Source organism: Tachysurus vachellii, chromosome 18 (assembly GCF_030014155.1).
Source record: "Tachysurus vachellii isolate PV-2020 chromosome 18, HZAU_Pvac_v1, whole genome shotgun sequence".
In the NCBI taxonomy this organism is placed as follows: Eukaryota; Metazoa; Chordata; class Actinopteri; order Siluriformes; family Bagridae; genus Tachysurus; species Tachysurus vachellii.
This window is the reverse complement of record NC_083477.1, coordinates 17515816-17543500: the sequence shown is the minus strand read 5'-3', so window position 1 is coordinate 17543500 and position 27685 is coordinate 17515816. Positions and strand designations below refer to the sequence as shown.

Here is a 27685-nt window from a genome sequence, read left to right as displayed (position 1 = left end):
ATGTTTCTGGACTTAACCGGCACACTGTCACATATCTACTTATTGAACATCCCATGTCAGATGATGTCAGCTACATTTGATCCTCGTGTCTGCATTGGTTTCCTTGTTTCCTCCAACCTCGCATTAACATCAGTAGGTCGACTGGCTACGCTGAAATGTTCTAATGTGTGTCTGCATGGTGCACTATGATGGATTGGTGTCCTTTGGTCAGTGATCCTGGGATAGGATTAGATCTGGTGTGTCAGAATAAAGCAGCTCCCAAAGATGTAAGGATTAATCTCCCAGCTTTAAATATCACTTACACATGTGCTACTATATAACAGATTCATTCATTCATTCATTCATCTTCTACCGCTTATCCGAACTATCTCAGGCGTCATCGGGCATCAAGGCAGGATACACCCTGGACGGAGTGCCAACCCATCACAGGGCACACACACACTCATTCACTCACGCAATCACACACTACGGACAATTTTCCAGAGATGCCAATCAACCTACCATGCATGTCTTTGGACCGGGGGAGGAAACCGGTGTACCCGGAGGAAACCCCCGAGGCACGGGGAGAACATGCAAACTCCACACACACAAGGCGGAGGCGGGAATCGAACCACAAACCCTGGAGGTGTGAGGCGAACGTGCTAACCACTAAGCCACTGAGCCCCCCGCTATATAACAGATGTTTATATATAATTATTCTGTGCATATACATCACCGTCGTCAAAAGACGAACCGACTCAAAGAGAACAACAAGCTTCAGCAGTAAAGCAAATATGTTTATTAAGCACTTTAATATACGTCAGAAAAAAAAATCACCTTAATATGATACAAGAAAAAAAAGTGAAGTTTAAATGTACATGGTCAAGCTATTTACAATGTCCATTCTCACACTTCTTTCATCAGACCCAAAGGATGGGATATTACACAGAATAGACAAGAGACAGACAGACATGCAGGGTGAAGGAACAGAAAAAAATAATAAAGCAACACTGCAGGTCAACAGATGGCTTAACATTTCTGAATACTGTAGAGAATTCCTTTTTCAAAAGACTCTCTCTCTCTCTCTTGCTCTCTCTCTCTTTACCTTAGTTTGAAAGGCTCTTGTTCAGACATCCTGAGCTTTCAAAGGTCTTATTATTATTGTCTATTATTATTTTCTGCTTTTACCTTTCTTTTATTCTTCAGCTCTCACTGCCAGCAGCGTAAAACGAAGCGCTACAGTATATACACTGGACTCGTACAGGTTCACTCGCTCTCCCGGTACTGTTTCAACTTTGGCATAACGAGAACATATTTCAGATGATGCCCTAAAACCCAAACTATGGATTACTTTGATATGTTAATAGACATGAAAATTTCCAGCCTCTTTGTCATGTTTGTTTTTCATCAGTTTAATATTTTGACAAAGAGACATTTTTCTATTTCATCGGCTTTAGCGTAATGATAGAGAATTGTCCCATTGACAGTCGATGCCAAGACATGGATTTAAAATGTATTTTTCATACTATAAGACATTTGAGAAAATAAAACCTATATGCTGTTTCCTTTCAAAAGTCTAAGAAAAAGATTAATGTGAATAATGTGGTGAACAAGTTGGTAAAAACCCGAAATTAGCGTCTGGTGTACAGTGTTTATTTCCTAAGGTTTGCATTGTAACTATAAGGCTAATGTACCTAAATTTGCAATGATGATTTTATCATTCTTAAATCTCGACCAGTGCTTTACACAGATTTTACTGATGTGGTTAAGGTCATAGTATGACCATAAACAAAACTATTAAAATTATTAGCCTATACATTCTTGTTTAAGTCTCGAGTAAGTCACAGGATCTTTCAAATACATTTATGAAGAAATGTTAAGCTGAGAATTTTAACGGAGACGTCATTTAGAGTTGATGTAATCAGGGGTGGAAAAAACAGTAGTCCAGGCACTGAACTGAAGTTGGTTCAACAACCAGAGAAAGAAAAAACTTGCACTTTGAAGATTTTCCTTGACAGACAGGATATGTCCAGCCATGATGAACCAGTTGGTAGAGGCAAATAAAGTTGAATAATGGCATCAAATCAAATCGAATAAAAACCCCCCAAAAAATGGTAATTTGTGCTTGCCATGATGATGTGTGTAAATAAATTCACTTCCACTTGGATGGATATTGTATAACATGTTATTTGGTTGTATAGACTTGTACAGAGTACATTCTCAAAAAGAAAGTCTTATAGTCTGGAAAATTTTCTGGGGGGAATTGAACCTACAGTCAATTTTTTTTATTACACAAAACCTTTTTTTTTAAACCATAGATAGCACCAAATTCTATTCATGTTTAAATATGACTGTAAATAATTCAACTTAATAATAAAGGTTTTTTTGTTTAAAAGAAAAATAAAAAAAGGTCCCACAGGGACTAAATAAAAATACAAGGCAGAGTCACATAAACCCTCAGCCTCAGGGCATTGGTAATACTACAATAAACAAGATTTAAAAAAAAAAACAAAAAAAAAAAAAACAAGCTAAAGTAAGAAAATGTAGGTGAGAGAGTTAAAAAACAATCGTAATAGCAAATAAAACTTGCACAGCACCATGAAATAGTATGACAACTAAGGGCGTTTTTACACCTGGTCACTTCATGCGTTTTCTGTGATCCGATAGCTATCCGATGGTAAAAAGAAAACTGGACAGGTGTAAATGAAATGAATGTGGTTGTTCAAGCCACATAGGTCAGCGCTATACTCCTCCCAAACGGAAGTACGTCACTCGCAGGTGACTCGCAAGTCGTGCATCGCGCCAGAAACAAATATGTTTTCCCACCAGTGCTGGCTCCGATCTTTCACCCAGGTGTCTCGTTGGGTCTTACTGCACTGCTGCCGCCAGCGAAAATGCAGCAAACAGTAAATGCTGTTTTTTGTAACAACCGCATACACCAAAGTGTGTTCCATTTCAATTACCCAGGAAATGAGGTAAAATATATTTGCATATTGGGTGGGAGTAAAAAGATCAGATTGATATCCGATTCGCCGAGACGCATTTATGTGGCCTAATGTAAATGGACTAGTTTTAACAAATCAGATAGCTATCGGATCAGAGAAAACGCATGAAGTGACCAGGTGTAAAAAGGCCCTAAAAGTGGCTTGTTTTCCCCAAAAATAAATATGATTGAATACAAAGAAGGGGAGTATGTTGTATCTGCCATTACTATTGAATGTATACCGACTGACTTTGTGAAAGAACAACAAGATTTTGAGAGTTATGGAGGTAATTTTGATTTTTGATAATTATTTTTTTCCAGAGTTGATTATTGTGAAATTCTTGATATTTTCCTTGATCAGCTGATACATTTGACTTGTTTTTATACAGGTAGAAAAGTGATAAACAAAAACACTAAATAATAAGACAATTAAAAAACAAGCACCATACAAATGAATGAAAACAAAAAACCAAGCTTAAGTGATTAGATTTTTTTTTTTTCTCATTTCAGAAAAAATAAAAAAGTGCATAAATGGCTTATTAAATAGCAATACATTAAATTAAAAATGATGGTGTGCATGAATATGAGTAGGCTGTAACATCGGTAGGCACATAGATATTCAGTTCATATTATTTACCATATGCTGCAAACAGGAGATTTCCCTAAGGTTTCCACAGTTTTTTTTTCCATTTCTTCCTCCTCCTTTTTATACTAAGCTGAGGTGTTTTACTGAGGGCTGAGTAGCAATGGTTTCTGGGAGCATGTTTGTACACTGCAGGATTTAAGTGCCGATCTGGGATCAGTTCCTTTCTGATCATTTCATGTTGTATTCAAATTTATTAGGATATAATATCTGATTCTAGCTCAAGCACTTTCAATCTTTTTCTACAATTTTTTCTACATACAACCCCTGATATATATTTTTCCCGATGAAAACAGCTGCTTTGGCACATTCTCCATAACATCTGGATGAGGGTTTCAGTTTAAGATGCCTGAAACAAAATTGTTTGTAATTATTCAGTTGGAAAAATGTTGCATAATGCAGTATGGGCAACACTAACATCTTAAATAAAATGAAGTTTAGGTCAACTACTTCCACTTACCAGTTATAATGGTGTCTCTTTCTTGTAGTTGAACCCAGGATCTGATCCTTCAATCTGCAGTTTCAGAGCTTGTTTAAGGCTTAATTCAGACTCCCCTAATGGGTAGTTGTCAAGAACTTCCTGATGTCTCCTGTTATGCACAGTTCTGGGTACTGAGACTCTCCCTAAATAGACTTGATTTCCCTGTAGGTGATAGTTAGGGTTGGTCATAATCCCATTTCTTTTCTTCTCAGCACAACTCTGCTGTTGTATATAATATGGCTCCTGCGATTGGCTTGAGTCCAGAGTGTTGGAGCCACCTAGCACAATCTTGCAATGAGGATCCTTTACTGCAAAGTTGGAGACTGACTTGTTGAGAGCAACTCTTTTATCAAATTGAGTCATCTCATATTCCAAAACCTGACCATGTGGAAGGGCACCACTGTTTTTAGATTTCTTCTTATCTGCAGATCCTTCCTTTCTTGTGCAATAGTTTGTCCCATTTCCACTCTTTCCTCCTTTAGAGGACTTCAGACCTGGTTTCACTTGACTCCAGTCATATTCACTGCTAGGAGATCCAGGCTGTGGGCCGACGGACTTTGTGGTCGAAGTAGGGGAAACTATAGACTGTCTGCTGCGACTTCGAGGCAGAGAGTGCTGCTGTATTTGCTCTGTGAAGCTAAGTCCATGGAAACTATCTATGGGCACTGTCTGCGCTGTCGAGGTGGAGGAAGTAGTTCGCAACGATGAATTCTTTGAGCTTTTCAGGGAATTATTGGAAAGGGAGGATTTCTGTCTGTCCACTGTGGAGTCTGGAGATTCGGAGGGTGAGCTGAATGCATGAACGGGCCCATTAGATAAACCTCGAACAGATGCTTGAACATCTCCAGCTCCTGTACTGCCAGAACTACTGGATTTGATAGTAAGTGACTGCATCTTTCCTGTAACGGACAGTGGGGTCTTCTGCTCCATCGTATGTATAGGTGATGGATTGCAACCATTCAGACTAGTGGCACCATATTTCTCTAGAAGCTTGATGATCATTGAGTGGCCTCCTTTGGCTGCCACCCTCATGGCTGTACGACCAAACTGGTCTGCATGGTTTGGATCTGCGCCATGCTCAAGAAGAATCCGTACTACATCGATGTGACCTTCTTGAGCAGCAATGCCAAGTGCGGTGGCTCCCTGATTGCAAGTGTGATCAACATGAGTGCCATTGTCAATCAAATACTGGACAACTTTCATGTGACCTTGCCATGCAGCAGACTGAAGAGCAGATCGCTTTTCATTGTCACAAGAATTCACATCTGCATGGTAGCTAATCAGCAACCTCACCATTTCCACATGACCCTGCCAACAGGAAACATGAAGTGCTGTCCTGCCCTCAGTATCACTTGCCTCTACATTCGCTCCATTTTCTAAAAAATACTCAGCCATGCCTAGCTGATTTTCAAGCGCCAGTATGTATAAGGTCGGGCGGCCATCGGCGTCTTTGTAGTCTATGTCGGCTCCATGACTCAGCAAAAGCTCAACAATATCTCTGTGTCCTTCCATCGCTGCAACTCTAAGGGAGTTTCTTCCATCATACCCTCTCTGATCACTGCAAGACTTATTCTCCAGAAGGATGTGCACGCAGTCATAATGTCCCTCCTGAGCAGAAAGGATCAAGGGTATGCGTCCATCATTGTCAACCTCTGAACATCGAGCACCTTGTTCAATGAGGGCATCACACACCTGCCTATGTCCCTCAAATGCTGCCATGTGCAAAGGTGTCCAACCAGCGTCATCTCTATGATTTTCATCAAGGCCTCTGTCCAGCAGAGTTCGGACCACCTCTACATTCCCTTGAGCAGATGCAATGCTAAGCACAGTCCTCCCTTCACTATCAATACTGTCCACGGCTGCACCCCAAAAAAGCAACGTATTGACAACAGAAGCATGTCCCATGGATGCTGCAGCAAGCAAAGGAGTTCTTCCATTATTGTCTGTATGGTCAACATCTGCACCTCCTTCTAAAAGCAAATCCACTACATCGACATGCCCTTCGTAGGCAGCAACCAGAAGAGGAGTCATGCAATCTTTATCACAGTGGTCGACTTCTGCACCACGATCTATCAGAAGACTAACCACCGAGGCGTGGCCTCTGCTAGCAGGGACACAAAGGGCCGCAACAGACAAAGCTGTCCGTCCATCAACATCCTCATGGTTTACCTCAGCACCATGGTCCAGCAGGTGCTCAACAATCTCTCTGTGTCCCATGTAGGCTGCCGCAATGAGTGCAGTCCTTCCTTCATTATCAGCCTTGTTGACTTCTGCTCCATGCTGTAAAAGGTTAAGGACAATATCTTCATGACCTCCCCATGCTGCAGCTCGCAGTGCAGTTCTGCTGTCTGCATCTGCACAGTCAACCTTAGCACCTGCATAGAGGAGTGCTGATACCACTTCAGAGTGACCCCCCCAAGCTGCAGATCTTAATGCTGTCCACCCATCATGATCTGTATGGTTGATGTTGGCATCGCAGCCAATCAGGCAGTTAACTACCTTGGTGTGTCCTTGTCTGGCAGCAAGTGTGAGTGGTGTCTGTCCATGGTTGTCCTCAAGTTCCATATTGGCACCTCTGGAAATGAGCAGATTAACCACATCCAGATTGCCACTGTACGCTGCATTAGCCAATAGAGTCCGTCCACTTGGGTCACTTTGGTTAACCGACGCACCGTTATCAAGCAAAGTGCGGATAGAATCCTCTCGCTCCAGTGCTTGCTGAACAATGCATGAAGCATGATCATCCTCATTGCTAATGTGAGCTCCAGCTTTGACCAGAAGCTGCAAAACCTCCTGCTCTTTGGGAATGGATGTAGAAAGAGAGTCTTTTGCAGGTGTGCCATTCCACACCATCCACAGAGCCAGGTTAAAAGGTTCAATCTGCAGGTTGGAGTTGATCAAGTGAAAAGCAAACTCCTGCACCTCCAGAGGTTTGAGCTGTTTGGCTCTACACGTATAGCTCATAGCCATCATGCGGTGACCCTCAGCAGCATTGCAAAGGTACTTCTGAGTGCAGTGCTTAACATCAAGTAGCCACTCAGCAAAACTGTAGTGAAAAAGAATCTTGGTACCTCCAAGCCCATCCACAAGCAATTTGGAAAGAATGTCCATCTTTTTCTGAAACTCCTCCATAGTCAAAGTCATGTTTTTAGTCCAGACTGCATGATACAGCTCCTTCACTGTCAAAGGCCTGCATGTGGCCAGAATGACGTTCAAGATGGGTTGTACTTTGGCAAATTGTTTTCTGACAAAAAGTCTTTGACAGAGCCACAGGTAGAGTCCGTTTAGCGTTCCTGGGATGTCGCGGATCTCACGGAGCATGATGAAGTTATCAACCACGCCATCCAGGACACGCTCCAGGTACAAGAAACAACCACTGCTCTTAATGTGGAGCTGGTTCAACATTTCTGCGGTCTCCTTGGTCAGGTGTTGCCGTAGTGCCTCTTCTTGGTCCAGCCTATGCAGGATGTATTGCTGAACATCCTTAACAATGTAAGCTTTGCGTAGGTCATCCAGACTGATTTTGCGGAAACCTGTAAAAAAAAAAAAAAAAAAAAAAGGAGAAAGAAAGAAATGTGTTCTTTTAGTGTTCTTTCAGTATAAGTATCCTCAGTTACAGTTTATCAGAGACATGATGCAGTGTATTAGACAAGATCTACAAGAGACTGAAAACTACTGGAATGATCACTGGCATAAACACAGTAAACAGGTTTAAAAACACCCTAGGAAGTTCATTCATTCAACCCAATGACCCCTCTGACAAGCTGGATTATAACAGTTTCCACATGTATACCCAGAACTCAGATGTTAAATTACACAAACACACAAATATATGCAAACATTACAGTACTAATAAAAGCAGCCCTTCCAGGCCAGACAACAAGGTCATGCACAATGTACAAAACATGGTTCCAGTTCACCCTTAGAGGATGAAAGGTCTATTTATATAGCAGGGATAACTGGAATTTTTTCGTCTCTCATAAAATAAACAGCCAACAAACTGTAGAAGTTCCTGTAACCAAACCATGAAACACAAAGGAGTTTGAAAAGTTCCTAGTTTTACTAGACTTGCTAAAGATGCATCGAGGAAAAGCCCTTCACTATTATAAACCCTTGTGTTTATTAATCAGTATTTGCAGGAACAGAATCACCACAGTAAGTCATCTTGCTCTTGATAAGTGCAAGTTCCATATTTTTATCTATGGCCAGGCAAAAGGAAGGAACAGTTTCCCCATGGAAGCACATCTCAGCACGTCTGGAAGCCCGAGGTCAATTGAGGCATTTACACATAGATTTTATTTACTGTTCCCATGCTAGCTAGCTCAGGCTGGGGAAAAAAGCAGCGCATGCAAACTCCTACAAAGCAGCTAGCATATTTCTCAATCTTTATCCAGATTGTGCTGCTGGGAAAGCAATGAAAGGAATTCTTTGTTTTTAATTAATTGCGTGTGTGTGTGATAAAGTATCAGAACTGTTATATTATCTTCCAGAAAGGCAGATCTTAAGCTGAGCATTTTAGCCTTAGATCCGGTTAATTAAGACCTTTAAATATGATGGTCAATCACCTTGACTTAAAATGTAAACGATACTAAAGGACTAAATACTAAAGGAGTTTTGCATAGTATTTCTATGGCAAGGCAAAGGTTTCTAACTTGTTTTAAAAAATACAGAAAATATGTTAATACTACAATGAATCTATGGAAAAAAAAATCGATGGATTTTGAACATTTTCTGCAGAATAGACTGTGTATACTGTCTTGTTAGCAGTTGTTTTTGCCATTAGTTGGGTATTTTCCATAGCACGTCCCATCGGACTGCATCCATTTCCAGTCTCATTGACCTAGACCTCCACCTCAACCCAAACATACACACTGGCCATTCGTGGGAGAGAGGGTCTGGGTGTTTGTCTCTGGGAAGAGGAAGAGGCCTTCTAGGGGAAAGAAAAGGAGGTGATGCTTGATGTCTGACCCACACTCTCCACATTGGCCACCAGGCTTGTTTGTAAAAAAAAGTAATTTCCTTGTCTGTTTGAAGATGCTGTCTGTATGTTTCGTTTGGAAGTCCGCCATGAATTACAGGGTTCATAGATTTAAGAGAGGATTGCAAACATTCAAAGAAACAATACGATACATATGACCAAATATAATTTGCACTGACTAGCGCCGATCTTATGAGACAACAATGTCAATCCGAGACACTTCTAAGCCAGAGAGACACAGTGTGTTATGTTCTTAGCTGGATACCATAAACCAAAGATGCTGACCTACAATTTCCACTTGAGTCATCTACTGTACCGCGCCACACTAATTCATGGATTACAGGAGGCGTCTGAATTGCACTTAAAACAGTCTGATACTCGTCACATCCATGCTGAAGATGTCCAGCCTTTTTCCACACTTTAAACCGCTGAAGAATTTAATGACATTAGACAGAAGTAGTCCAACTGTACAATCTTTCTTGTTATTCTGCTAACAGCTTTCACAATGTGCAATTTGATGTGATTTATCTCCTTAGAACATAGATCTCTAAGATAATTTAGAAAGTGCTGGTCTGTTAATGGGTGTTCTTTAGTTCTTTAGAGGCATGCCTGCCTACATTGAAGCTTCCAAATAAACCTTTTCTTTATGAAAGTGTATTTCAAATACTTCTTTTACTTCCTCTATCTAGCTACCTCGATAGGAGAATTAACATACAGCAGACAGATTTGGTTTATTTTAATCTTTTAATGCACTGCAGCCGGCAGGAACTAACGAGTTTTCACGGATGTATCCCCAATGTTAACGTAACTATAAGCGAATGCGTGTTTTTTATAGGGAATAAAAAAAAAAATCAAATCAATGCTTAAAACCCTTAGATTTTAAGATGAGACGTAATCCAAATTACTACCCGACTAGTACTACAACTTACTTTAATGCTTTAATACGCAGTTTATCCTTTTGAAAGTAATATTTGTGATGATGAATTTATTAAAATGCGACGGCTTAAAGACTCTACAGTCATAACAGTGTGTTAATAACTTGATGAACTGGAATCATACTACGATGTGAAGTCCAGATGTGCGCACTACAGCCCTTGTAAAGTGAACTATAAATACATAAATTGTCTGGAATGAAAGAGTCCTGTTGTTTTAATGCACCTGAAGACACAGCTGACTAACACACTCATACAGACAGAGACAGGTGAATCCAAAACACTGTCTGACTCACATGATCAGAAGAGGAGGACAAAGAGCGACTCATCCTACCACGTTCGTCCTCCTCACGCCCTCACTGTACTACTGAATCATCAAACACCATGCTGTAATTATACTCGACTCGCTCCAGGCTTTACATGACATCAGCTTACATGCGGTGTGGTCCGTTCGGAAGACATGAAGCCCACACCGGGGATGTTGAAAAGTGAACACCCACAAGAGCCATCTGTAAGTTTGCTTCAAACCGAAGTTTTGAAAAGGAATTCTGTCTAAGAGTCCTGAAGGGGAGACTGAACTATGGACACTTTGTTGCGTTGTTACTTTGAAAACTACAACAAAAAATACGGTATTGTTTACCAGTAATTTGGATTTTGGTGTAGATCTGGCAGCCCGAATGCGTTTACTTTTACTTTTAAGAAACTCATATGTGTAAAATGGATTATGTATGTATGTGTGTGTGTATATATATATATATATATATAGCCTCTATAAATAAAGTAAATGATAACAAAACTCTTTTGACGTTAATTGTGACTAAAAAATGATTGACATGTCCTCCTTTGAGTAACACAAAATTGGCAAATAAATCAAATTTAGGGTGGTAACAGTATCTCTGCATTGTACCAAGCTTTTGCATCCCATCATGATTAATTCTCTACTCACAATAGCACAACTCTCACTCTCACTCACTCACTCACTCATTTTCTACCGCTTATCCGAACTAAGGACCGCTTTTTCTACCGCTTATCCGAACTATCTGAATCCAGTCACGGGGAGCCTGTGCCTATCTCAGGCATCATATGCCTGTACATCAAGGCAGGATACACCCTGGACGGAGTGCCAACCCATCACAGGGCACACACACACACTCTCATTCACTCACGCAATCACACACTACGGACAATTTTTCCAGAGATGCCAATCAACCTACCATGCATGTCTTTGGACCGGGGGAGGAAACCGGAGTACCCGGAGGAAACCCCCGAGGCACGGAGAGAACATGCAAACTCCACACACACAAGGTGGAGGCAGGAATCGAACCCCCAACCTTGGAGGTGTGAGGCGAACGTGCTAACCACTAAGCCACCGTGCCCCCATAACACAAGACAAGCCGGAAATTGAAATATACGACTAAAAACCAACAACGTCATTTAACATTAATATCGTCACATTTGTTCACACGCCACAGGACCAGTGGACTGAAAGATGTACTCAGATTATCACAAGGTTCTGAAAATCAGCTCAAGTTACTATTAGTAATAAATTCTTATCCTTCAGCTGATATTTTTAAGGCAAACTTTATCATCAATATTTTAAAGTCACTTCGCTTGGATGTTTACACCGTAGGCGTAGACCTTACTCTGACCTTAATGAAAAAAGAAAAAAAAAATCTTGCCTCTTTTACACACGTGCGCGCACACACACTGCTAGCAGCTGCTGTGCTGATTGGAATGAGAGATGGGGTTCAGTGTGTTTAGCCACACCTGCTGCTGTTTAGGCAAATGGATCCTCAGATTCTGCGCTACACACAGGCACTGTTCAACCCTCACAGTGATCAGATGACAAACCATAGACAGACGCTGTTGTGTGTGTGTGTGTGTGTGTGTGTGTGAGAGAGAGAGAGAGAGTGCCATAAGGGATCTCAGTCTTGGATGTCAGAGTAGCATTTGGAAGCAGCAGCATCCCAAATGGACCTTGTTTTTCTCAACAAGCCATCTCAAGGCCATCAGAGCCAAAATGAAAACAGAAACATTATCTCTCTCTCACACACACACACACAAACACACACACACACAAACACACACACACACACTCACCTCCTTTCTGGCATCTGTTACACACGAATACGTGGACAGACAGTCGAAAAAAAAAAATCCCCTTCATTTTATTGTATCACGCTGCTCTAAAAAGTCAGACGAGTCCTCAAGCTCTTCTGATTGGCTGAAAGCAGCCTAAACAAAACTACTGGGGTGCAGGTTGGTGTTTGGACATCAACATCCAACACCGCGTTTTCCAACAAGGGCTATTCTGACAATGCGCTTGTTCTAGTGTCATTACTTAACATTTATAGAAGGAGTCTCCAGTGTTGGTGAGGATTTATTTAGAAGTGATATATAAGGATTAAAGCCAAAGCTGTGACCATGGCAACAATTAAAAAAAAAAAAAAAGGATTTAGATTGTTTTGCTTTTTTCTCACAATGAAGCCAACCATTTTAAGTATTTAGAAAATGCAGTGTATTTAAAGGTGATAATTTGAGATAGAGAGAGAGAGAGAGAGAGAGAGAGAGAGAGAGAGAGATTTATGAAAAGAGAAAATACTGCGAAGGATAGACAAAGAGATTGAGGGAGTGACAGAGAAGGACTTTGGCGGTGACAAGGATTGAGAGAGAAACAGATTGAGTGAGCTGGTGATGAGAAGAAAAACATGACAAAGGAGTTGAGAGAGAGAGAGAGAGAGAGAGAGAGAGAGAGAGAGAGAGAGAGAGATTCAGACAGACTCACTGTACAGTATTGAGATGTTTTATTATTTTATTTATTTTTTACTCTTGCTGATGTAATTGCAGTGAAACAGGACAGATTTGCTCACACACACACACACACACACACACACACACACACACACACACACACACACCTCTTTCAATGCCCACATGCTTTATTTATCCCATATCCTGTATTCTCTCCTAATTTTATTTCCTTAAAATCTCATTTTCCTGCTCAGTTTTATTCCATCTGTCAATCAAGCTCCAAGGGGAGGGATCATCTACAATCACTGGGTTGTCTACATGTAAGCTGTTAAAAATGCTATGGCTGAACCATAAATATTGGCACCTTTGTAAATGCTTCAAAAAATGGTCATCACACACAAAAAGTTTGTCTCATGCCATAATTAGCATGTACGCTTAATCTCTTCACGTGAGCACAGCGAGTAACCGTAGCTCATAGTAATTCACGTAAACCTGGCAGTGTTTGGGATTTGCTCGGCAGGGCTAGACAAACACTTTGCTTAATCACTTGTTTTTCCACAGGTTTTGTGCTTGGCTTAAACACTAAATCCTTTTAATAAAAGCCCTTTGTGTGTGTGTGTGTGTGAGTGTGTGAGAGTGTGTGTGCGCAAAATGTGCTCCATTTCAGCAGCACATATGGATTTGCCAAAGCTCATAAATCAGCGTGTATCGTCATCGATCATGCATGTGGATAATACAGTAATCATCTTCTCTGCTGCTTCCATTTACACTCAATTTCAACAGGTGTGTGTGTGTGTGTGTGTGTGTGTGTTCCGGCAAAACGTCTGCAGCTTAACATGCACCTGCACATTTATTCACCTAATGTGAGAGTGCCATGTAGCTTAAAACATCACCTCCTCCGTGACACGCTGGTGCGCTTAATCTCACGCCAATACGCTTTTATTCCATGCCAGTCACAACTAAAGCATATTTGATAACCTGTTATTAAGGACAGGCGCTGGCTTGCCTAACATAAGACCACAAGATCGCAGTCAGCCAATACTGCAGCGTCACTGGAGCAACACCTCATATAGGCTTCATTCAGGCGTTTTGGTTTAAATTTCCGACTAAACCTAAATTACAAATGATTACTAATTCCATTAAGTCTAATATCAGGTCTTCATTATAGCGTCTTTTCCTTAGCTAATCTAATGCGGTGCTTTCGAAAACGGAAGAAAGCAAAAGTGGTTCCAACCTCAAACGATTCAGTTTCTTTGTTCACACCTGATTAGAATTTCTTGTTCATTTAAGGCTTTATATTAGATTAAATTTGCTTTATTCATGTTCGGTATTGAGGGGCACGGTGGCTTAGTGGTTAGCATGTTCGCCTCACACCTCCAGGTTTGGGGGTTCGATTCCCACCTTGTGTGTGTGGAGTTTGCATGTTCTCCCCGTGCCTCAGGGGTTTCCTCCGGGTACTCCGGTTTCCTCCCCCGGTCTAAAGACATGCATGGTAGGTTGATTGGCATCTCTGGAAAATTGTCCCTAGTGTGTGATTGCGTGAGTGAATGAGTGTGTGTGTTCGCCCTGCGATGTTTTGGCACTCCGTCCAGGGTGTATCCTGCCTTGATGCCCGATGACGCCTGAGATAGGCACAGGCTCCCCGTGACCCGAGGTAGTTCGGATAAGCGGTAGAAAATGAATGAATGAATGTTCGGTATTGAATGTCTGAATGTACTGTATGAAGCTTATATATGGAAGTAGATACTAACCTACAAGGCGCTGTGGAGCAGTGAGGGTTAAGGGACTTGCTCAAGGGCCCAACAGTGGCAGCTTGACAGTCCTGGGGCTTGAACCCAGATCCTCTGATCAACAACCACAAAACCTTAACCACTTGAGCCACTACTGAGTCACTAAATGAGGCCATTTTCATAGAAAAACATGTTTTACAGATGTTTAGATGTGTCTTCAAAGTAAACAGTGATCTCAAACCCGTTTCTTCTCTCTGAGACGCACCGAGTGCTTGTTCATGAGCGTCTAAAATCTGAAGGTGTTTATCTTCAACCACTAAAATTCTGTGTAAGGTTATCGACAGATGGAAAATCTGAGACCTGACTCATTTTAGATCAGACTTCTGACTGACGATAACAAATGATTCCAGGCTGTCAGTTAAAAAGCTTCAGAAGTCAGAAGGTAGTAAAGGAGAAACCTAGTGAGCTAGTGAATCATAGTTAGCTAGTGAAAAGCATGCTGTTTGTTATACATATATATATATATATATATATATATATATATATATATATATATATATATATATATATATATATATTCTCCCTTTGTGTCTAATAAGTATTAAACAGGAAGGCAACAGGGATGTGTGATGAGTCCTGACATGAACTGGAGTTACCTTCTAGAAGTTTCTCAATAACCTTCTTCAGCATTGTGAAGTGTTTTATCATTTATTACTATTTTTAGTCAGTTGTTTTTTTTTTTTTTACCTAAATCAAGCATGTTTTGTCCTTTTAGCCTTTTAATGTCAGATGTCTACAAAACAAATAACTTCCTGCTATTACTTACGCTTTGCAGCTCTAAACTCCTGCCTGTTCACCGGCCTTTTTATACTGACTTGAAGTCTGTATGACACAATAATAAGTGTGTGTGTGTGAGTGAGTGTGTGTGTGTGTGTGTGTGTTTGTGTATGTGGTGTGTGTGTGAGTGTTTGTGTGAGTGAGTGTTTGTGTGTGTGTTTGTGTGAGTGTTTGTGTGTGTGTGTGTGTGTGTGTGTGTGTGTGTGTGTGAGAGTGTGTGAGTGTTTGTGTGTGTACACACCCCTGTAATTTACCTGGTCATTAGGCGACTCATTTTAAATAACTGTATTTAGGCATTAGTCTTACACAGAAAACCATGTAGACGTGCACATAGGCAAACACACACACACACACACACACACACACACACACACAAAATGGATTGCATCTGTCATCACAAATCCATTACTGGGTACAAATGCATGGTGAGATATGAGGGCTGGAATATTACCCATCTCTCTCTCTCTCTCTTTCACACACACACACAGAGAAAGAAGTTAAAAAAAAGAAAGAAAAGAAAATAACGAAGGAATGAAAAGTAAATCGGAGAAGACAGAACCGTTTATGAGAGAGTTAGAAAAAAAGAAGATGAAGAAAACGAATGAGAGGGAAAATGAACAGCATAAAAGAATTGATACTCAGGGTTAGATAAAGGCCAAAGTTCAAAAGGGAAAATGACAGAACGGAGAGAAATGGGTAATAATTGAACATCGGTTCAGTTGAGTGCTAATATGGTGAAAAGTTTTCTGTGGCTATGTGTGCATCCTGACTAACATTAGGCTTTAGGAGCCTTGACTGATCCTGTAGATCATGTAGCTTAGTGCGCGCACACACAAACCCACACAGACACACACACACACACTATATTACAGACCTGAGGCATCTGTTATGGAGACCATAGTGTGTCTGAGACTCTTACTGTCTCTGACTGATAACGAGAGAGAGAGAGAGAGATAGCAGGGATAGAGTGATGCCCAATAAACCGGTGATGCTTTCTGGTTACAGCAAACAGACAACCCTCCTTGTCTGGACGACTTGCTCACAAAATACCGTACGTCAAATTGACAGGCGAGAATGTTATTTATATGGATTCTGGGCAGCGACGAAAACATTAGCATCGATAAATAAATAACTTGGAGTTGAAGAGATTTTCGCTCTTCTTTGCTTTTACTCAGTAGAAATACATAATAGCACTATTTCTACCCCCCCCCACCCCCCACCCACACACACACACACACATATACTCAAAATACACTATATATGTATGGCCACATACTTGCATGACAACTACATTAATTACACACACACAGCGCACACACACACACAGCACATGTGTATGCGAGTCTAGATGCCTGACAGCCAAATAAATTACAGCTAAAGCATTCAATACACCTCCCCACACACACACGCGCACACACACATTTTTAGACCAGTTTGACCTCGTTTCTTTCTTTGTTTGCAGTGTATAAACAACCCGTCCATCGAGCTCTGTGGATGTGTGTGTATGTGGAGAATCAGTGCTAATTTGAAAGCAGATTGAACAGGTCTCGGTCCGAGTGAAGGAGGCGTGGCCTTTGAAGCCGTCAGTCCCATTGAAAGAAGGCGTGGCCTCTGAACCTATCAGTCTCAGAGATGGAGGTGTGGCCTTAAACCTGTCAGTCTCAGTGAAGGAGGTGTGGTCTTTGCCTGTCTGGTATTGTTATTTTGTTACCCGACTATGATTAGTGAGACGTGTACTAGTTACCTTACCTGTAAAAAGCTTGGTTATGTTTTTGTTCTGGCGACGGGCGGAGCAGATGAGGAGGAGCCAAGGTGGGAGTTGTTCATGGTGGGAGGACAGAAGCTCGCCTATGCTGCGTGGGTTCAAGGGGCCGGAGCTTGACTCTGTCCCTCCACCTTTCATTCCCTCGTCTATGGAGTCGACGAGCAGAAACAGGGCCTGAGGAGGAGGAGTGCAGCTCAAAAGTGGCAACAGCACGCACCTGAGTGTGTGTGAGAGAGAGAGAGAGAGTGAGAGAGGCGATTAAGTCAGGAAATTCAAGAAAATGAAGTCTTCTGTCTCTTAATGCTCTAGAAGCTTTTTGGACAGATTAGCAAAATTAGTATTTCCTCCACTCACAGTGACACCATCATTCACTAAATGATAAAAGCCAGCTAGCGAGCTACAGAAACCAGCTATCTTTGGTTCGCTACTCCATCAATAACTTCAGTGTTTTAATAACTCGTTCAAAAGAAATCTTAGCTATATTGAGAAATTTTTTTTTCACTTCCCATACCTGGTGAGCACCAGCACTATCTAGAACTTGCTTCCCAACATCTAGATTGTGTTTCTCAGCCACTGGAAAAAAAAAATATCTGTAGTAAAGTACGCTATGAATCCTGAGCATGTATGTTCCAAGAGCTTTCATCAACATCACTGGTGTATTCTTCTGAACGTCTGAACGTCCCTGCTTCATCAGCACACCGTCTCATTACGCACAGAGATATCGCATAAAATTGTGTTCTTCAGTCAGTTTCACAGCACTGTCCCATAAAACTGGTCTCTTTCCTGTCGGTCCTGTTTGTGCTGTAACTGAAGAACATCTGAAGATCATTTGAAGGCTGTGTTCTATAACAGATTTAGGACAAATGACAAACTTATACAGAATTGTATGGTGTAGATGCTCTACATTTATGCATGTATAATCGTTGAAGGTGAGGCTGGCTTGGAAGGAGTCTCCAGTGTCGGTGCTGTAAAAAAGCTGTGAGGTTTCTGACACGAGAACACGTGCTGTCTCTGGGCAATAACAGTAACAGAAACCCCACTTCATCACATGATGATTATTTTCATATAATGGCATGTTTCATCCTGTTTCAGTCTTTGTGCATGCTATAATTCACTTCATTGAGTTCTGAGTCAGACAAACCTGTAGCTCTGACTGAAGAACTTGCTTATACACTTATTCTCTCTCTCTCTCTCTCTCTCTCTCTCTCTCTCTCTCTCTCAATCTTCCTGTCTTTGATATATTGATGGGTGCGAGATGAGCGCTGACTCAGCTGTGTGTGTGGGACAGGATGTAATCAGTAACTCACTCTTCTGCCATTCTCAGAGGGACAGTGAGAGATGGATAAGCAGAACGCCGGTCAGTAAAGATGTTCAGCGAGTACGTAGGAGCATTGTCCTAGTTTGAGTGATTTACGAACTACCGCAGTGTGCGTGTGGAATCTTTCCGATTGTACAGTACCAGTACAGTCCAACATAAAGAGATGGAAAGTCTAGAAAAAGGAAAATCCAGAAAGACTCATAGGTTTGAGTGTATATTAATGTATTTTTTTAGTCTCTTTCTCGCTCGCTATCAATCCCATCTATCTCTCATTCCTAATTAAATAACCTAATTGCTGAAATTTGTGTCTCTGGAAACAGGGAACGTCTTTCTGCGTCTCTCTTTAATCTTTTAAATAAGCAACAAATCAAATTGAGAGGTTTATCCTGATCCCCTCTAGCTACCCAGTGTGTATACACACACACACACACACACACACACACACACACACACACACACACACACACACATGCTGAGTCAACTCAGCCCCGAGCGGGAGACAAACACAGAAACACAATGAGAGTTCGTCTTGTCAGCATTGTGTTGTTTACATGTTTTAGTTTGCAGGTTCGTTGTCATGCCGTCACCTTATGGCTGCTACGGCAACAACGAGAGAGAGAGAGAGATTAATATATATTTATATAGTGAGATAAATAAAAATAGTTCTTCTCTCACCACTAGTGCTAAATGACAGACTGCAATGTAATGCTGGGGCTGTTCTAATGTGCTCTCTCTCTCTCTCACTCTCTCACACACACACTCTTTCTCCCCCTCAGTCGCACTCCCTCTCTCTCTCTCTCTCTCTCATTCCTCCTACTCAGTGGAAAAATCTTCAAAAGCATCGATTACACTTGATCCCGTTCAACTACGTGGCATTCAGAAGCAAACGACACAGAGATATTCCTGACACACACACACACACACACACACACATACACACACATACACACACATACACACACATACACACACACAGTCTGTTTACTGGTTTATACACCTACCTAGGTCATCAAACAAGAACATTACACAAGAAATTCAGCACTTGGGATAATATGAGTCACTATTCACTGTTTCCAGCGATTTGACCGATTCGACTGTCATGGCCACTGTACCTCGAGTACCACAGAGACTTGGAAGTGAAGTTTCACGTCTTCGGTTTGTCAATTGCAATCAGCATCGTGTCACAAGTCAGTTCTAATAGCTTTTCTATTGAATAGACAGTCTTTAACAGAAGCAATGTCTGATAGCATTCTCGTTCGAGTACGATGGAAAAGCCGGAAAGGTCTTTGTGGTTGGCTGCTTCGTCTCCTCACATAAAAGCCAACGTTGAATCGGTGCTCGACCAGGACCTCAAAGTCGTTCTACTGTGGGTTCTCCTGCTGGCGTTAATGTTTTATAAATATAAACATCAACATTAGTAAACGAGAAAACTAACAAGAAAGCAAAAATAAACATATAAACTCACATTACGGTGACAGACATGTACAGTGTGAAATGATGTGCTGTTCGAATATTACGACTAGCTGCTTAGCAACAGACACCAATCAGAAATTGGACTTCGTGTGAATGTCTTATATCACATGCTTTGTAGCATCACAGAACCCCACGTGTTGTCCTTCACCTATCCCAAAAGGGTCAGCCATGATACGGCACCCCTGGAGCAGAGAGGGTTAAGGGCCTTGCTTAAGGGCCCAACTGTGGCAGCTTGGCAGTGCTTGGGCTGGAACCCTGATCATCCAATCAACAACCGCTTGAGCAACCCCTACTACAACAAGCATACTAATATAAACCTACGGACAAAAGATCTGCCAGAGCTGGCTGTTATAGAAAACAAATCAACTGGTTCTGATTGGTCAGGATTGAGAATGCAATTGTGTCTTTATATAATGAGAACAAATAATCACCTATCAAAATAATCTCCTGAGAAGATTATCTTCTTTTGGTACTTCTGCACTGTTCTGGTCTGGTCCTGCACTTTGCGACGGATGAGCGCTATAACCTTAACACTCGTGTTGGTTCTACACACATAAACAGAGTTTAGTGTAAACAAAATAAACAGCTCTGTGGGAAACTGCGATCAGAATGGCGAAAAATCCTTGCGTGTGAACGCATCCTGCTGAGGCAAGTCAACCGTGACGGGCGCCATATTTGGACAGAAACACACACATTTGCTGCACAGATGCTTAGAAAACCTCTCTTCCACACATTAAAAGCAGAAAACCTGGTGTAAAACCTACATGTCAGTAAAACACAACCTAGATCACTGTAGTGTGTGTTTGAGAAACAACGTTCAATGCAGTAAAGCTGCAAAGTCAAACATTAACACAGCAGACTAAACACTTTAAGACAGCCTGCGAATGAACTGAAACAAAAGCCTGCTGTTGTTTGAAAAACACGGACAAGACTTTGAACATGTGCTTATTTGTGCGTTCGATTTGAGCTAACACGTGGCGAAAATGCAAATAAAACATTTTGAACCTATGCAGTGAACTTTGAAGATGCTCACAGTCAGTGTTTATAGAGTTTCTCCCGACTGAGGTGATGACAGACTGTTACGTCTCAAAGGATCGACTGTTAAGACTGTCTTGACTCCCATTGGTAGTCGCCGCACAGAGACGCTCCATATTTGCATAAAGTTCAACTTTTCTCAACTTTGTCGCATAATTGGACACACACACACGATAATGGATAGTCTCCGAGCAACATAGCATTAGTTTCTGCTTGGGAACCAACATCTACATTTAGGGTTCTTGTGAAGTTCCTCACAGAAATGTCATTGAGGATTTCTGTCACATTGCAAAAAACTGCTACAATAAGCTAATCTTCTAAAATCTCCGTTAATATAATTATTTTATAAATTCTGAAATAATGTAGAATCTCTTGATTGGGAAGCTTGTGATTTTCTCAGACAGCTGTAGATGCTTAAAGACTGTAAACTGTAGTCATGCTCGTGTTGGGATGAACTGTACCAGCTGGCAGATGGTTTTATCAGGAGCCGTTTGGTTCAAGGACAGAGGAGCAGACAACGCGTCTAACAAAACACACACACACACACACACACAAACTCAGACTAAATACCAGCAACCTCAATTACAGAAAGGTCGAAAGCTCTGAATACACAACCAAGAACGAGTTTAACTCCAACAGTAATAATACACTAATCCTGTAATAAAACAGAGTCTAAAACAATATTTCATTTGTATAGAAGTATCTATATTGGATTTAAAACAAACTTCGATACCGTTGTAATATGGAATTTGGATGCTAACAGCTTATACCATTAACAGAGTGAATTAAAATGAAATAAAAAGGATGAAGAGATACGTAAACACAGGATAGAACATAAAGGAAAAAATATAATTTACTACATACAGTACAGACAAAAAATCTAAACACAACTAAATTACTTGCTGATTTCTTAGTTGTTATTCAACTTTTTATTTTGTTTTATCTATTTGTTCACTCTTTGCTCGTTCCACCATCGGCTGCACCTTTCGCCTCGCTGCTTTGTGTTGATTATTTAAAAAAATCACATCGTAAGTGAAGATTAATAGAGCAGAAAAAATCCAGACTTTTGGACCTTTCGGTGTAACATCAATTTAGACACGTCAGATTTAATTCATGGGGGACTAATAGAGAGGAAAAGATTACAGTTTAACACATGAATTACTAATTCACTCACACATCTCCACATCACTACACACTTGTTCCCACACCCATTGGCACAGAATCATGAACAGCTGGAACATCCACCGTTATAACCGTCTGCACTGACCTACCACAATCAAGCGCATTATCACAATCAGTGAGCACACAAGTCTGATTATTAAGCTACTAAAAAGCATTAGCATCTGAAATAGCTTTAAAGACATGGTCCAGCTTGTTTCCTCCTATTTCCTTACTTAAACATGAAATGAAAATATTTCCTCCTGCCCGTTTGTCTCAGCTGTCAGTGTCGACTAATGTTACACTAACGTTCACCGACATCAGTGACGTAAAAGTGGAGTAATGTTTTTTAGACTTTAGAATTTAGAATTTTTAGACTACAGTCTCACCCGGGTGCAATATTACTGTCTCTTTTCATAACATAATACAAACTGCATTTCAAATTAGCTTCCTGTTAGCTTCATAGCTGGCATTATCTAAACTGAAAAGTGATAGTTTTGTCTACAATGTTTTCTTCTTTTTTTTTATTTACTTTTATCAAAACAAGTTTAGGTGCAATCATGCTAGGAATTTACCTCAGGAACTCAAGCACTACTTAAAACCTATTCAAATCTCCTTACTGGCTTTTTGTTTATTCCAAATTCTGATACTTTTAATCACATTTCATACATAATTCATATTTACAGTTCTCTGCATGTTTTTTTTAAAAGCTAGAAACATGCACTGGTACATCGACATGTACTTGTAGCTTCATGTTAGCTTCACAGCTAGCAAAACCTAAACTTTTAAAGGTGTTTCCTCACCTTTTAATTCCATATTCTGATACAGTCCACAATGTTTTTTTTTTTCTTTTTTAAGATGGACACAATGACTGGTCCATCACTTTATCAATACAAGTACAGTTACACTCATGCTGGTTATTTATCTCAGGACAACAAGTGCTACTTAAAACATGTTGACTTTCTAGTACAAATTAAAGGAATATAACACAACAAAATAACAACTGACGACTGATTCAATAATTCATCATCAAGATATATGGTATATTATATAAAATGACTATCAACACAAACCAGTGATCTAGTACAAGCTTTACTCTTATTTGGTTTAAACTCCGAGTGGGAGACTTCGCATTTGGACATTTTCAAGTGACCATACTTTGGCAACATGCCAGATGAATCAATAACTGTGTTGACCATTTACTCTACTATCCCCTCCTGTGTAAGTGTGTGTGCATTAAGTGACACCAGATGCTCGGACAAAAGGGTGTGTGTGCTTTCTGTAGCACATTCCAGTCCGAGGTACTCCAGCTGACCCAGTGCTCCAAAACAAGTCATGCGAGCTCTTTGTGTGTGTGTGTGTGTGTGTGTGTGTGTGTGTGTGTATGTGTGTGTGTTCAAATAGTCCAAACTAGGTCAGCTAGTATAACCTGACTCCTGATCTAAGCTCAGTAGTATACATAATTAGCTGATATGTTGCTATCTCTCATGTATAAAGTGGGAGTTTATTGTGTTAATATTAGCTACCTATAACATGCAGTTAGAGTTTAGCATCTCAGGACCCTATCAGGCTTGAGTGGGTCAAGCTATGTACTGTGGTATCTCATATGCTACCTACAAAGCTTGTGAACTGTGAGATGCTAGATAGATTTCCATAAACTGACTAGCTTACATACAGTACCTGCATTAGCTATTAGTATGTTATTTGACCAACGGTTGTCAAATGTTTTGGATAGTTTTCTGGCCACAAGCATAGGAACCTTTAAGAACCTTTTAGCAAGACCATTTTTACACTTGCCTGGAGATAATTATTTATATGATCTCATCCTTGTCGACGTCCTTACAATTTGAAGACCATGCCTATGTCCCATGACCGCTTGCAAGAGTACAACACGAACAGATAGTTTCATAATTATTCATACTTCTCATGCCAGCCTATATAGATCCCCTTGTATTCACCAAATGTCTAACCCTACATTACATGACTGGCACTTGCTGTACAATATATATATATATTTTTATAGACATGTGCTTGACTGATGTTTCTTGAGACGGTTGCTGAGTGAACATAGTGTTTGCGTTTTATGCTACTCACCTTTTAAATGCCTCGCTCGGGTTCCTTTCACACTCTCCAGGCTTCAATGTGTTCTGGATGGCAGAGTCACGAATTTTCTCCTCATACTGTGGTATGAGCCCACTTCTGCAGATTTGTGTCACGAGGCCTCGTATGAACCCACTCACGCACACCGTGTCAGAATCGTCAGCGCGGCAGAAGTGAAATGCGAGGCAGAATTGGCTTAAACCGCGATGATTGCCGTGCTGCGAGCTTGGCCATAGCAGCTCAGTGCAAAGTGCTGTTTTGCCGCTTCCTGGTCCTCCAACCAGCAAAACGCCCCATGATCCTGATTTCCCTGCACCTGATGAGGGGCCACCCCCTGAGATGGGCGTACCTTCCCTTCCTGAGCTGCAGGAAGTGCCAGTTTTCTCCTGGAGGCAGTGCTGGATCTTGTGGAAAACCCACTCCCGGCAGTAGAAGCGCTTTCCCTGCAGTAAACTCGTCTGAGCCATGGTAACGGATTTATGGCTAGCTAAGCACACACCGACCCATTGCGCCACACATGCACGCTTCGAGGACGCATCAGGTTATACAGTGATGGTCCTTCTTGAACAAAAAAAAGAGACAAAATCACATCAAAGGAATGGAAAGGCTCAGAAGAGGGTAGGTTGCAGGTTCAGCCTACAGTGCAGATTTCCCGATTTCCCAATAAATGTAGCATGTTTAGCAAACGTTCACGTTTATTATATCATTATTATTTGTTACTGTAGGCAGTGTTTAATATCCAGATCCTGGAGGGTTCATAGTGTCCATATAGAGTCATTTCATTGATGACTTTCTATGAAGAAAAAAAAATCAGAAAGTTTTAGCACAATCATAGAAATTGTGATTTCAGAATTAAACAAATGTCCTAAATAAGCTTTCAGATTAAGCAAGTGATTACATTAGTCTACATCTTAATCTAGACATTCATCATACAGTATTGCTTATAGAATTGTCCACACAGGATAATGTAATAACATCTAAATATCAGTAAAACAGCATGATCAGTAGCTTATCATATAGCATATGATACATAATTTACATAATGTTTACATAATGTAAAACGAAGCAGCACACTAGATAGTTAGCTAGCTAGTTTGCGTAGCAATATTTAATGTTTGTTTTCCAACTAAAACCTGGCACACAAATGTAAATACATAAAAATGCACCATTCTAAAAGCTACATGTGAATAAAATGATACTCAGAGACACTGAATCAATATGTTAACACTATACTACAAATATTTAATACATTTTAGTACATCGATACTACAAATACTTTGATACACCAACTCTTCAGTACAATGATATTCTGAGGTACTGGTTTGATTCATTAATTCTACAACACTATCAATACTGATACATCAATTCTGCTAGAAAGTGATTCTTGGAAACTCTGAAACATTAGTACAAAAATACTTCAGTATGATGATGCCCTGAGCAGCACAATACAATGACACTTATACTTTCATATACACCAATGCTGCAAATACGCCTTTAATCCTTTAATTACAATGAAACATTATTATGATCTGTCGTGTCTGCAGTATTAATGCATCACCACAGCAATACAATGACACTCGGATCGATACTACGGATCCTTTTATGTACACCAGTAGTGGCACAAGCAGTTAAGCATCTGGGTTGCTGATAAGAAGATCGGAGTTCAAGCCCACTGTTGGCCCTTGAGCAAGGCCAACAGTGTTAACCCTTGGTGTTCCAGTGGAGCTGTATCACAGCTGAACCTATGCTCTGATCCCGGTTTCACTAATACTATGAAACTACAGCATAATGATCAGTGCACCAGTACTAAAGGTATATCGCACTACTTCTACTACCGTTACTTTGATACTAGATCAACACACCAACACAATAGCATGCCAAAAGTCAACAAACCGATACAGCAAGAGAAACAATACTCTGAAATGTTTGTATCTGTTTGTAATGTACAGTCACATGTCTAATTGATGTGTAATAGCCTCAGTGTCCCTGTAAGTCTGTTTCATGTCTTATGGACTGTCCCTGTAAGTCTGTTTCATGTCTTATGGACTGTCCCTATAAGTCTGTTTCATGTCTTATCGACTGCCCCTGTAAGTCTGTTTCATGTCTTATGACTGTCCCTGTAAGTCTGTTTCATGACTTTTGACTGTCCCTGTGAGTCTGTTTCATGACTTATGACTGTCCCTGTAAGTCTGTTTCATGTCTTATGACTGTCCCTGTAAGTCTGTGTTATGTCTTATGGACTGTCCCTGTAAGTCTGTTTCATGTCTTATGACTGTCCCTGTAAGTCTGTTTCATGACGTATGACTGTCCCTGTAAGTCTGTTTCATGACTTATGACTGTCCCTGTAAGTCTGTTTCATGACTTATGACTTTCCCTGTAAGTCTGTTTCATGTCTTATGACTGTCCCTGTAAATCTGTGTTATGTCTTATGAACTGTCCCTGTAAGTCTGTTTCATGTCTTATGACTGTCCCTGTAAGTCTGTTTCATGACTTATGACTGTCCCTGTAAGTCTGTGTTATGTCTTATGGACTGTCCCTGTAAGTCTGTTTCATGTCTTATGACTGTCCCTGTGAGTCTGTTTCATGACTTATGACTGTCCCTGTAAGTCTGTTTCATGTCTTATGACTGTCCCTGTAAGTCTGTTATGTCTTATGAACTGTCCCTGTAAGTCTGTTATGTCTTATGACTGTCCCTGTAAGTCTGTTTCATGACTTATGACTGTCCCTGTAAGTCTGTTTCATGTCTTATGACTGTCCCTGTAAGTCTGTTATGTCTTATGAACTGTCCCTGTAAGTCTGTTATGTCTTATGACTGTCCCTGTAAGTCTGTTTCATGACTTATGACTGTCCCTGTAAGTCCCTTTCCTTATCAATACTTCGATAATCGCGGCGACTTCAAAAATCACATCAAAATCCATTTCTTTCACAAGAAACTGTAGTAAACACCTATGAAGCCAAGTTATTCAGAGCACATGGAGATATATAGATTTCTGGAAATGACCCAAAATGAAAATATTTGTTTTTAAAAAACCTTTTAAACAGCTATCTAAAACAAAAATAAAACGAGTTGCCTGTATTATTCTCCCAGCTCTTACTGTAACGTCGATCCCTTATATGAGCAAAACGCTTTTTATAAACAACACAAGAAACGTTGTGCTGCCAGTGTCGCACGTCTCATCTGTGTTAGCATAGAACAATCCTATAATACCGTACACTAACTTCAGTCTAACATGCACTATACGTGTTTTTCCCTTCTTTTTTATTCTCTTTATGCATTTTTTTTTCTGACCGACGCTTTTTTTTTCTTCTTCTCTCACCTCTCACTCACTCTCTGCTTCTCCTTAAAAATGCAGACGAGATCGTTTAAAATCCGATTCCGGAAAAGATATCCGTCGTTAATTTGTTAGTGCAAAAAAAAAAAAAAGGAAAAAAAAAGAAAAAAAAAAAAACACCGACTTTTATTTTTTCATATCTTGCTTTTTCGCCCCCGCTCTTTATAGTCGCTCCGCTCTTTTCTTCCAG

The 27685-nt window shown here is 40.6% G+C and overlaps 1 protein-coding gene across 1 annotated transcript; it reads right to left on the bottom strand.

Moving 5' to 3' along the window:
* Positions 1-755: 755 nt before the first annotated feature.
* ankrd50 (ankyrin repeat domain 50) lies at positions 756-27685 on the bottom strand. Its single transcript, XM_060892505.1, has 5 exons — positions 27481-27685; positions 24158-24956; positions 17064-17296; positions 4066-7619; positions 756-3954 (listed from the first exon to the last, which is right to left on the bottom strand). The coding sequence occupies exons 2-4, from the start codon at positions 24628-24630 to the stop codon at positions 4069-4071; spliced, it is 4257 nt and encodes a 1418-aa protein (XP_060748488.1). The 5' UTR covers positions 24631-24956; positions 27481-27685; the 3' UTR covers positions 756-3954; positions 4066-4068.